The 13,710-nt window shown below is 35.7% G+C and overlaps 1 protein-coding gene across 9 annotated transcripts in view; it reads left to right on the top strand.

Moving 5' to 3' along the window:
- Positions 1-13,710, top strand: part of CDK19 (cyclin dependent kinase 19) — a 164,287-nt gene that overhangs the window by 135,252 nt on the left and 15,325 nt on the right. For 6 of the 9 annotated variants that reach the window (XM_081294525.1, XM_081294528.1, XM_081294524.1 and 3 more), the window contains 4 exons: positions 980-1,037; positions 7,017-7,148; positions 11,466-11,609; positions 11,973-12,042. In XM_081294525.1, coding sequence (XP_081150651.1) covers positions 980-1,037; positions 7,017-7,148; positions 11,466-11,609; positions 11,973-12,042 — 404 coding nt within the window. The remainder of the gene's footprint in view (positions 1-979; positions 1,038-7,016; positions 7,149-11,465; positions 11,610-11,972; positions 12,043-13,710) is intronic. The other 3 variants (XM_081294531.1, XM_081294532.1, XM_081294526.1) reach the window with 2 other exon arrangements.

Raw genomic sequence — 13,710 nt, 5'->3', positions numbered from 1 at the left:
ATGCTTAAAAAAATTAGCAGATTGAGAGGGATCATAAAGGTAGCCCAGTTAAATCTCTAATGGAAGAAAGGCCTCAGGCCAAGCTTTTAATATTATACAAAACTTCCAATTTTTTTTTCTACATAGTGAGCATCTGGAGATTAGGATCTTGGTTTTATGATGTTTTTGTTTTTCCTCTTAATGCTTAGGTATGGTTCTTTGCCCCTAGAAGACATTAAAACATATTAATCGATTAAATAAATGAATTCAGTAAATTTAAACACAAATTTTCTCGACAAAGACTCACTTGCCTCTTCCCACCCCAAATCTCTCTGCAGTTTCTTTTTCCAAATGTCTGAAGATAAAGATAGCTTAAAAGATGGTAGATACATTTACCGCCTACTCATTTTCTTTATATAGCTCTGTATTAACCTTGGTTTTTACTTTTCTACATTTTGAAATTATATTTGGAGTTTCTTACTTTTGCATGTACATATGAATTTTAATGGAGTCTGTTAAATGTTGGTCATGTTTTCCTATGGCAGGTTAGGAATATTTAGTAAAGAATGTTCCATTTGATTTATTTAAGTGAAGGCAATTTTATTGTGGTTTGAAATTTTTATATAAAAAATTTTCATCCACACTAACTCTTTGTTCTGGCAATAATCAGTTTATATAACTTATGCAGGTTTTAAAATTGTTATTACTATTTTTTTGTGTGAGATGATTATAAACAGTAACTTTAATTGTTTTGTAATTATTTGAATGGCATAATTTTGAAAATAAGTTATGTTTCCATGGCAAGGATGTTTATGTAAAGTTAGTGCTAACTTCAAGTGTGTTGAGTGCTTTAACTATGTAGAAGGTGCTTGCTATTTGATTTTAAGTTTAGTTTTGATGAAAATACACAAATGCTATTTTCATATTATAAGAAGTTTTTCCATTTTAGAGCATGTCAAAGGAATAAACAGTAATTTGAATGCTCTATTTTTATTTCTAGAAACCAGCAAATATCCTAGTAATGGGAGAAGGTCCTGAGAGAGGGAGAGTCAAAATAGGTAGGTAATTACTCCTTAAATAATTTATTAAGAAGCTGAAATTCCTTCAAAGATGGTTTCCCTATTTAATACTCTTATTTAAGAAGTTAATTTTAAAATTACTTCTGCACATTATTTTTAGAAAATATGTTGGAAAATGTAGGCGTATAGTCTACCCCTCCCCCCCAATAAGATCCTGTAATTCTAAGTTGAGAAATCACTGGGAATTGACAAGCAAGCCCACGAAGACATTCACTCCCATACAATGTCCCAAGCATGTGTTTATGTTACTTACTACCACTGTCCTGCAGAGTTACCCTAAACATAATCCCATAAATCTCGTTTTTTTCCTTAACCTTACCAAATGTCCTTTCCCTGAATATATCCCCCTTGACTTAATACATAGAGACCCTCACATGTTTTCCTCACTCCCCCACTCTTGGCCTGCATATCCTGTGCCAGGGACTGACATTTTTTCCCAATGAATATATGTTTTTAGCCTTTCATACTTACTTGAAGGGTCTAAAAGAAATTAACATTATTTATACCTAAAAAATGAGCTAAGAAATGCTTTGTCTAATTTATTTTCATAGAAATTATGTTTATTGGATGTTCAATTTTAAAAAAAATTTAGTTATAGATGGATAAATACCTTCTTTCTTTCTTGATTTTTATGTGTTGCTAAGGATCGAATCCAGTGCCTCATATGTGCTAGACAAGCACTCTACCACTGAGCTACAAGTCCAGCCCATGTCCAGTGCTTTTTAAAAGGACTTTAAATTTGTTTTATCAGCCTACTTTCTTTGCTGTTAGAATATACTGTGCTAGAGAAGGTGCTAAGTTGACCTAAAACAAACTCATGCTTTCCTGCTTCACCTGAGTCTGTCCTGCTGCTTAGTTTTCGGCTTCTTCCATTATTTTCCTAACCTATTTCTGAAGAAGCTCTAAACCAACTTCGCTTTCATTAAAATTCTACTCTGAGTTTGCATTCAGCTTTATTCAAAAAAGTATTAATGTTAATTAATTACCTGGGGCTGCTATACCTCTTATCTTTCCCCCTACCTTTTCTACTCCTCCTCACTTATTTGTGTTTTATACTCACACTCTTTTTCTTATAGGCATTTTTAAAGTACCTACATTTTATGAGGTACAGGTGAAAGAGTAAAAGGGATTGTCCCTCCCTGTGAGAGACAGTAAAATAAACTGTACTGTACAATGTGGTAGGTGCCTTCAATGTTATTTCATTTATAACGTAGATAAGGAAAGCTGGATTTAGACAGTTAGTAGCTTATTTAGTCTTTCAAAGCTAGGACTTGGATTCCTAGTCCTGAGACTACATGGCTAACAACAAATAAACATCTGTTAATGTCGGAGTTGGTTGTGTGACCTTGCTCACTTCCACTTTTTGTCAACACAACTCTGCCTATGAAACAGCCTCAGATAAAGAGTTACTCTTCCCTTCCAAAGTCGAACTTACTGGTTCCTTTCCTATCTTCTAAATATCACCCTGCCCTGCCTAAGATTCTTATATGATAGTATTATCATTTTCCCCTTCTCAAGTTTCTTCTTTCCTTCAAACGTTCATAGTCCTTTTCCTGATTTTAAAATAAATCTTGTATCCATGTTGTTTTCTTTAACATTTGTTCTATTTTTATTCCACTCTTATTCCTATACTTCTGGAACATCCTTGATGTTCACTTTTGGATTCCACTTACCCTAACTTGTTATAGTCTGGCATCTAATTTATCTCTTGATAAAAACTGCTTTATAAAAGGACATTTGTGACCCCTAGCTTACCAAACCCAGTGTCCTGCCTTACTCCTGTTCTTCTTTACTACAATAAACCATTTGTTCCTCTGGCCTGTCTGGTCTTGAGACTGTCTTTTTCCTTGGTCTATATGGCATCATATAATTCTATTTTTCTGTCTGCCACTTTTGATGTTACTTCTGCATTTCATTCATTAATGCCTTTTACTCCAGTTTACGTGTTTATTTTAAGATACCCTAAGTATTGGTTTGGAACATGGTCTCCTTCTACAGTTACTTCTTTAGAGAATTGATAAATTTGATTTCAAAATCTTGATTCTATGAAAATGATTTTAAGATCTTGGTTTTAGATTCTATTCTGTCACCCTAGCTGAATTCTTTTCTTTCTATTTGGCTGTCCCCCTGGCAGTCTATACTCCATTGTTCCAAACCAACTTCATCATCATTTTCTTATATTCTCTCTTGTTTGTGTCATTTACTATATCCCAGTCACCCAAATCTAATGTCTTCTTACTACTCCTTAACATAAAATCCATCGTCTGGTTGGCAATTAATAACTTTAATGTTAAGAGTTTTAGGATTGAATTTTAGCCAAGATTAGGGATAAAATCAGGATTGAAAGTAAGAAATAATAAAGGTCTAGTTGACTAAATTACTGTTTTTGTAAAATTTATTTTGGCACTGCAGATTGAATTCAGGGGCATGTTACCACTGAGCTACATTCTCAGTCCTTTTTATTTTTTGAGACAAAGTCTTGCTAAGGTGTTGAAGGTCTCAATAAGTTCAAGGATGACCTTGAACTTGGGATCCTCATGCCTTGGCCTGTGAATCACTGGGATTAGAGGACTGTGCCATTGCATCTGGCATAAATTTTGTTTTGATGTCATGTTGATGTTGTTAGTGCTGGGAAGCCAACCCAGGGCCTCCCACATCCCAGGGAAATACTCTACCAATAAGCTACGTCCCCAGTCTGCACATTAGTTTTAAAAAATCACTAGTGGCTGCTGGGTGTAATGGTGTATACCTGTCATCCCAGGAAGTTCACAAATTCCAGGCCAGCCTGAGCAACTTAGGGAGACCTTCTCTGAAAATAAAATGAGAAGGGATAGGTATGGTAAAGTACTTGCCTAGCATGTGCAAGGTCCTGGATTTCAGTTCCTAGCACTGCAGGAAAAGAAAAAAATAATAATGCTATTGCCTGTGATTAATGTTTTAATACAGTTCTGTTTGGGGCTCATAAAAGAAAAATATGTCTGGTTGAATGGAAAATATTTTATGCCCTTTCCTATATTTGAATTTTCTCTTCCCCAGCAACCTAAAGACTTCCAGGCCAAAATGTGTATTACCTTCCTTTTTGCTATTTAAAAAGATTTTTCCTTCAGGATCCAGCTCAAGATATAGTTTAAATTTAGTTCACTTTCACCAGTGTTTATTAAGCACTGTTCCACATAACACCTTGGAAGAGACCCTCCCCACAAGGGATTTAGCACCAAGTAGAAAGCGGTAACAATTTCCTTTATTCTCACAGTTCTTAGAACCCTTTGCTAATTTTATTTACTCCATATATTTTGTTATGTAAACTCTTTGGATGGTATATCTGATTTTTATTTTATTTTATTTTTTTGCTAATTTTCTTTCATTTGACACTGCTTAAGTAATACCCACACCAGAATTCTGCTACTCCTGTCTGTTTAATTGAAGAATTCAATTAAACCAGCTGTTGTTGTAATGGTTACTTAGTTAATAATCTTTTGTTTAAATTAGTAATTATTTGAAAAGTGGTTTGAAGCTCCTTTGAAGTTAATATAATAGGCAGGAATTATTAAGACTATTGTATCCTTCTGGCCTTGACTTAATCTGACAGTGATTAGATGAAACTTAGACAAAACTAAGGAGGTAGAAAATAAGAGGAGAAATGATGACTTTAGCCTTTACTTTAAAATGCTTTTCAAAGGATAAAACAGCATTCCATCATACTTTGCCATCAACAGTAATTGGCATCTGATTGTTTAATCTGATTTATCATATATAATCATTTTCATCTGTGTGATGACGTACTTACCATCAACAATAACACCTATTAAATATATAAAACAGTGCTTTGAATATTGTGTAATATTGTAGAATAATAGGTGTAATATTAGTAAAATGCTTGAATATTTTTGTTTGCTGTAGGAAAATTTAGTTCAACAACTGCAGGCACCAGCACAGGCTTCCTTGGATAGCTTTGTTTTTTAAAGACCTGGATACTCCAAAAGCATTCTCTGAAAGTTCTTGTAAATTTTATTCAAACTCTAAGGAAACAAAATCACAGTAAATCAAGATTTCAGTGTAAATTATCATACATTAATTTCAGATTAAATGATACTCTATAGGGCTGGGGATGTGGCTCAAGCGGTAGCGCGCTCGCCTGGCATGCGTGCGGCCCGGGTTCGATCCTCAGCACCACATACCAACAAAGATGTTGTGTCCGCCGAGAACTAAAAAAAAAAAAATAAATATTAAAAATTCTCTCTCTCTCTCTCTCTCCTCTCTCACTCTCTCTTTAAAAAAAAAAATGATACTCTATAGTTGAAACTTTTATGTATGTTTGTACATTTTATATTGAGGCCCCTTATGTACTCAAAATACATTGATTATTATATATTTCAAGTCATAGAGGTTTATCATTCTTGGGACTTTGTCTCTGTGGTTTGCATTTATCATATGTATAATTTATGGATGCCAGATTAGTGTATGAGAATGTAGATAATAGCTGGGCAGAGTGTCACACACCTGTAATTCCAGCTATCTAGGAAGCTAAGGTAGGAGGTTCAAAAGTTTGGGGCCAGCATGGGCAACTTAGATACCATTTCAAAATACAAAAAGGGCTAGGGATGTAGCTCAGTGGTAGAGAGCTTGCCTAGCATATGCAAGCCCCTGGATTCGATCCCCAGCACTGCAAAAAGAAGAGAAAAAATAAGTAGCTCCTAAATTACAACATGGGTTTTTCAGTAGTGAAGATCTTTATTTACTATCTCTGTGAACCTGGGAAAGTCATTTAACTTGCTTTGGGCCTTAGATTATTCATCTCAGAAGTGGGGAGCAAAATACTTACTATACCAGTGCTCTCATTATGATTAAATGAAGCCAGGTGTGGTGGCCCATGCCTGTAATCCCAGTGGCTTGGAAAGCTGAGGCAGGAGGATTGTGAGTTCAAAGCCAGCCTCAGCAATGGCGAGGCGTTAAGCAACTCAGTGAGACCCTGTCTCAATACAAAATAGGGCTGGGGATGTGGCTCAGTGGTTGAGTGCCCCTGAGTTCAATCTCTGGTCCACCCCCCCACCAAAAAAAAAAAAAGGATTAAATGAGGTGGTATATGATGCACATAAAAGCCAGTTGTAAACTGTCAAGTGTTTTTAGACATAGGTATTTGTTATTTATGAAATCTTAAGAAAATTGATCTCTGGAACTTTATCATGGTTATAAATATTCTTTTACTAATAACATATTTTTCTAATAACTCAGTTTTATATACCCCTAATATTTAGATCAGTTAGCTTTGGCTAGGCCTTTGTTAAATGCTGAATTATAACAAATTATCTCTTATATGTTCTATGCATACTCTTGGAAACACATGTGATATTTTGGTTACCCTTCAATTAGTGACTATTTCCCATCTCAGTTTGTGACATTTGCTACTTTCCATAATGTAAATATCCTGTCATAGCCAAATCCAAGTTACCAATATTCTGTCACCTAATGCAGAGTTAGTAAGTGATATGTATAAATCAGCTCATGTGAGCATGTAGGAGCTTCTGCAGCACATACTAAGCTAAGTAAGAATCAGTTCTTTGATGTATAGGTATATAGAAGTCATGACTGATCATGGAGACTCCCAGACTATTCTACATATTAAGAAACATTTAAGATTATTATTATAATTGTCTCTGAGAGCCAGAAATTTGAAGTCAGACCTTAATTTTAATTCTGACTAAACTTAGCTCAGTGATGCTTGGGGCAAGTCTTTAGGCCTTAGTTTCTTCAGCAGTAAAAAGGACACCATGGTAATATCTACATCCAGGAGGATACTAAAGATAAATGAAGTGATTCCCATTTAGTGCTTGGCATAGACCTGTGATTTTTTCCAGAGGAAAAGCATTGCTTCATAAGGTTAGTGACCATTTTATCAACCTTGCATGGTTCTAATAGCATGTCAAACTGAGTTTTATATTAATTTATTTTATTTTTTAGCTGACATGGGTTTTGCCAGATTATTCAATTCTCCTCTAAAGCCACTAGCAGATTTGGATCCAGTAGTTGTGACATTTTGGTATCGGGCTCCAGAACTTTTGCTTGGTGCGAGGCATTATACAAAGGCCATTGGTAAGTTGGTCTAACATGATTTGCTATCTTGGCATTGAGCTTTCATAAATACCAAATGATATAATAATGAAAGTACGTGGTAAAAACTACCTTATATCTTTCTGTTAAAATCCTGATATCTTCTATGTTCCTGGATTTTACATTCAAGTAGATTTGGATTTTAGAACTGAATAGGAGAATATGGTCATTTTTAAAGAAGAAAGCATTTTCTTTTAGAGAATAGAGGTATCTAATCCTATTAGGTTGCTATGAAAATAAGAACATGCAAATTTTATTTTGTTCTCACCTAACTATTGGCCAGAAGAACTAGAGAGACGTTTAGGATCGTTTTTCTCACAGAAAGAAAAATATAAAAGCAGGAGTAATACACTGTTGGCAAGAACTCTTACTTGGGGGAAAGTTAGTCACCATATTTTCTAGCAAGAACTATATGTCTTATCTTTCTCTTTTACCATTAGTTATCAGAATGCAGTTTCTCTTTCAAGGTAGGAAATATAATCTAGTTAGTTGAGCAAGATTAACTGTGCTCAGCAGCTTGCTATCTCGCTACAGGGTGGTTGGGGCACTGAGTAGGAAACTCTGTCATAAACACACTCACTGGGACTTTAAGTCTGCTTTATAACAGAGGCTTCAGAGATTTTGCTATCTGGTCACTACAGTGTCCTCAGAATATCCCCTCTGTTGGTTGAGAGTCAGCTGGAGAGAGCCATCCTCAAATCTGGAGATAATAAAAGAAGCATAGTGAGTGAATGAATGAATAATAGCTGGTAGAAGGTCTATTTCTATAAAGTGCCTACATTTCCCAAGTGTATTCCTTTAAATTTTCTTTCTTAATTTGGATTATCTGCTTATTGGTGTTAGGCTCATATCAGTTTGGACTACCTTTAATTATTTTTGTTGAGTCATATTTAACAAGGATACTAAAATTATAATGTTAAAAATTGACAAGAAGCACAATCCTTGCTTATGAAAACCTGGTGGCACCCAAAGAACTGCAAAGGAAGTTCTCACATTTGGACAAATTAGACTGATTCCTAGCCTGCTCATGGGTAAAAAAGCAAACACAAATTAATGTCCTCGTTCATCAGGAGGTCTGATTTCTGTAAAAGTCAAACACCTAGAATATGTTTATATGTTGCTCAGATACTGATACTCTAGCATAGAACTGTAATATTGTAAATATCTCATAAATACTGTCAAATGATTCTGTTAAATTAATGGTAAAGCCTTTGAGTAGCCTCAGAGCTGTGAGGAAACCAGTATTTGTTTGGCAGTAGAGGAATGTGAGATGATATAAGGCCCTTGTTCTCAAAATTGGCCATATGATCCATGGAGGAAAGTGGCAGCTGTCTGTAGAGGGTAAAGAAAGAACTACAGAAAAAAATGGAAGGGATGGAGTGGCCCAACAATTGTCAACAAATGACTTTTAATGTAGCACTGTATTTTTGAGACTTTTTTTAGAATGATGTTTACTTTTTGTTAGTTAGGTCTCTTCTTATCAACTATTGGAAGCAGTTAGATCCCTTAGGCAATCTCAGAAGCTACCAGAGGATAGGAAGAGAGTGAGTAAAAATAAGCCAAAGAGAATGTTAGAATGTTGGAAGAAACAGGTGGTGCCTTGGAACAATCAGGCTGATGTTGGATAACCTAGAGGATGCAGTACCCATAGAAGTCCATATGCCTGTAGCCCTCACCTACTACCAGTACAGTCTATATCTAGAAGAGAGTGTTTTCTCTAAGAAAAGGCATATTCAGCCAATACCTTTTGTTAAGCTAAGTGATGCTCCACTAAAGTCAGTTTCATTCTCAACTCATGGTAAGACCCATTTTTAACATGTACTTTCCACACAGTTCACACAGTATGTGTGACCCACATACTTTGAGAGTCCATACTTTGAAAAATACAGTTTTATAATTATTTTCTGATTAAATTTTCTTCTGTTAAAATAAAAATAGTTTTTGGAGATAAAGATAATTGAGTATGAATTGAAAACCAAGTATATTTCTTATTTCCTCAGTAAGGAGAACTAAAATTGAATTTTAAGCTTGCAATTTACTTGCTCACTAAATGAGATTTACCATTTAAAGATAAAAACATAATTACTAGTTTCTAATTTTAGTAAAGTCCTAATTATTCATTCTCAATAGGAGTTAGGATATTAAGACAGAGAAAAGAATAATTCCCTGAATCAATTATCTTTGGCCTTGAAAGATATTCATAGCATATGTATATAAGCACATACATAATCACTCATTCTCATTCTTCTCCATACCAGTCCATGTCAGAAATGAGTATGTATATTTAGAGCATAGGAAAAAGAGTTTGATGATTTGATAACAGTGGGGTTTTATGGAATGACATTTAGTAGGGAGGTGAGTGGCAGTGATACTAGTGTGTATTGGGGACAAGCATCAGAACAACCATTGATTGAGGAAAGAGATCTGAGGAGGAGGCAGAGATGATTGATGTAGGAGCCAGATAACTACTTAAAATTATAGGCTAATATGAGGCAGAAATTGTAGTAAAATTTAGCACTACTTGATATTCCTTATTTTAGCAGTTTGTGGGGAAGTATAGATCCAGGGTTCTGTTTTGAATAAAAGACAACTGTGGTCGTGATAGACACATGAACAACAACAATATAGTAGTCATCCCAGTTGACTGTATGATAAAGGCATCCAGGAGGAAGAGAGATGGGACCATCAGGGACAAGAATGATAGCCAACATGATGTGGGAGAGAGAAAAGAATTAAAAAGTGGACACTGAACAGTATTATTACTCTATCGTGTGTGATGAATGTTTATGATGTTGATGACCTTGGCTGCATCATTAAGGAGGATTAAATTATATTTTATATCCCTTATGATGGCATGTAATGGTATAATAAAAAATGGTTATTGAAGGGATATGTTCCCATTATCCAGAAGGCTAACTTAGCTGGAAGGAAACCATTCCTGAATGGGATCAGATAAAAGAGGCATTACTATATGTGTTTTTTGCACTTGGCATTTTCTCTTTTTACAAAATATCATACTGACAATTATTTTAGCTAATGAATATTATTTAACTCTAGTTTATCTACAGAATGTGATTCTCACATTTGATAGGCTACTAAACACTGTACTTTTTTTACTATACCATATTCCTAGCATTATTATCTGTTTTAAAAATACATAACTAAATGGCATTTATTTAAAGGGACAAATGTGGATACACATTTCACAAAAATTAATTCACTTACACATTTGGCAAAGCATTTTAAATATTTTAGTCCCAGAATATAAATTCTAATCATTCAATATATAAAGCCCAATTGAATAATCTATAATTGGTGACTTTAGTTAATAAAACTTAAAAAGAAAATTTTTATGGTGCTGAGGACCAAATCCAGGTCCTTGAGCATGCTGCACAAACTCCCTACTTCTAAGCTACATTCCTAGCCCCTTATAAAACCTTTAAAGCTTCCTAACTCTGTCCTAAGGATGGGGGTGGGATAGCATCAGAGCAGACCTGTTAAGATAAGCTCTATCTCTAGTGATGTCCTACAATACATATACATATGTGTATTTTGCTGGTTTTGTGGTGTTTTGTTTTTTCAGTACTGGGGATTGAACCCAGGGGTACTCTACCACTGAGTTACATCTCCAGCCCTTTTTATTTTTTATGTTGAGACAGATTCTCACTAAATTGCCGAGGCCACTTACAATCCTCCTGCTTCTGCCTCCCATATTGCTGAGATCGCAGGCATGTACCACCATGTCCTAGTCATGCTTGTATTATTTATCAGCTCATAAACCTTGTAATTTGCTGGGAAAAGAACTGAGTCTAGAAATCTTTCAGATAAAAGTTGGGTTTTTCCAAATCCTTTTGCTGTCTAGACATATTCATTACACATTTATAGCATTAAAAGAATTACATCACCATATTGGATGATGGTGTTTGACTCTGTCAGATCTGAGTATTGTGCCTGGTATTAGGTTATCAATGAATGCTTCAATGATTAAATTATTAATAGTGGCTAGGAAGATTTTTGTGTAAATCTTAAAATTTATTGCTTGCCAAATTTAATTTCTTTCTAAGTTTATTTTTTAGGAAACTTATAAGTAAATGTTCTTTATTTAGCTTCCAATCTGTTACATGATACAGCTATTTCGTGTCACATATATACTGTATATATTCTCTTCATACACTTGCTGTTCTTTGTACATTGCTTTATTGAAAAGTATTCTTATGTGTGTATTGGAATTATATTCAGGAATTGTAACTAAGGAAATGTGATACATTTGTATAAAAACTTGATTTTTTTTCTTCATAGATATATGGGCAATAGGTTGCATATTTGCTGAATTGTTGACTTCGGAACCTATTTTTCACTGTCGTCAGGAAGATATTAAAACAAGCAATCCCTTTCATCATGATCAACTTGATCGGATATTTAGTGTCATGGGATTTCCTGCAGGTAATTTGTTTTCTTTTTTAAATAGTATTTTGAGCTGGGTGCAGTGGCCCATGCCTGTAATCCCACCGGCTCCAGAGGCTAAAGCAGGAGGATTGTGAGTTCAAAGCCAGCCTCAACAACAGTGAGGCACTAAGCAACTCAGTGAGACCCTGTCTCTAAATAAAATACAAAAAAGGCTGGTGATGTGCCTCAGTGGTCAAATAGTGCCCCAGTACCCCCGCAAAAAGTATTTTGAGTCATTTCAAAATAATTCGTTTTCAAAAGATAAAGTGTATTTTATGTATATTTTAAAACTAAACCAATTAGATTTTGAGTAAAATTAACATTATTTTTCATAACAATATTCAATTTTTTTTTTGTAAGATAAAGACTGGGAAGATATTAGAAAGATGCCAGAATACCCTACACTTCAAAAAGACTTTAGAAGAACAACGTAAGTAATTCATATTGTTGTAGTCCATCTATGCTGCTAGAAAAAAAAAGTATTTAGCTTAGGTAATTCATAAACAATAGAAATTTATTTTCTTATAGTTGGGTGGCTGGGAAGTCTGAGATCAAGGTGCTGGCACATTACATGTCTGTTAAGGACTGTTCTCTGCTTCCAGGATGGTGTCTTGTGTTTGTGTCCTCAATGGTGGGAGGGTAAAAGGGGGTGAAGCCTCTTCTATGAGGCATTATGCCTTTCACGAAAGCAGAAGCTTCCATGACCTAAGCACCTTATGAAGGTACCACCTTTCAATATTATTGCATTGGAGATTAGGTTTCAATATGAGTTTGGGGAGGGGGCCACAAACATTCAGATCCTAACATGTTAATTATAGGTAGCAACTCCAATAGGAAAATTTAATCTTTAAAAAAAAAAAAACAGATGTAGATTATTATTTAAGCCAGGCACTTTTAGTATTCTTCTTCTCCCCCTCCCCCTCCCTCTCCCCCTCCCTCCCTCATCCCTCCCCCATCTCCCTTCCTCTCCCCCTCCTCCCTCCCCTCCCCCCTCCCCTCTCCCCTCCCCTCCCCCCTCCCCTCTCCCCTCCCCTCCCCCCCCTCCCCCCTCCCCTCCCCTCCCCCCCCCCCCCCCCCCCCCCCCCGCCTTGGGAATTGAACCTAGGGCCTTGTGTGTCAGGTAGGTACCTATACTTGTGATTTAAGGGATGCTTTAAATGCTGCTAATATATATGTCTAGTTTAGACTATGATATTTTTAAGCTTTTAAAAATTTCAGGGTCAGTAGGTAGTTTATCTATTCTGTTTTAGCATGATAAAAATCTTAGTTCAAAGCCACATGTGTAATTTAATCTTTGAGTAATAACTGGTGACTGAAATGCTGGACCAGGAACCCAGGAGGAATAGCAGAAGGAAGAACATGTTTCCCAGGACACAAGTAAAACACACTGGTGGAGACATGTATATTGAGTAGACTTGAAGGGACAACAAAGGCATGAAAGGAGTTTGTTCTAAATATGCACACCTAGAGAAAACAGTAGAAGAGGTTCTCTTTGGGCAGCTTACCAGGAAAATTTCAGGACAGATGACTTGTAGGAATGAAAGCATAATAAAGGGAAGTAGAGAATGGCATTGATCATTTCCAGTCCCTCTTTCGCAGAGTCCTTGTTAGGGTCCTTTGCCTTAAGATAGCCCTAGTACTAAGATTCTGTTTAGGCTCCCTTGTTACTCTAGATATTTTCCCCAGACTCCAGAATTTCAGTGGCCACAGTTTATCATCAATTGTGTTGGTAACTCTGAATTTATACAGCTTAAGTATCTCTTATAAGTTCTTAGGGCCACAGTTTTTTTGATTTTGGATTTTTTCAGATTTTGGAGCATTTTAAGTTTCAGGTTTTTGTGTTAGGTTTGTTCAGCCTGTATATCCCACTCAGATCTCTTTTCCAGATTTCAAGTCTATTTATTAAAATGCTTTATAGCTGGGCATGGTGGCACATGCCTGTAATCCCACTGGCTCTGGAGGCTAAGATGGGAGAATCACAAGTTCAAAGCCAGCCTCAGCAACTGGGAGGCACTAAAAACTCAGTGAAACTCTGTCTCTAAATAAAATATAAAATAGGGCTGGGGATGTGGCTCAGTGGCTGAGTGCCCCTGAGTTC

The sequence above is a fragment of the Spermophilus citellus genome, assembly GCF_964194105.1.
Source record: "Spermophilus citellus genome assembly, chromosome: 5".
Taxonomy (NCBI): domain Eukaryota; kingdom Metazoa; phylum Chordata; class Mammalia; order Rodentia; family Sciuridae; genus Spermophilus; species Spermophilus citellus.
This window is presented reverse-complemented; position numbering and strand designations above follow the sequence as displayed.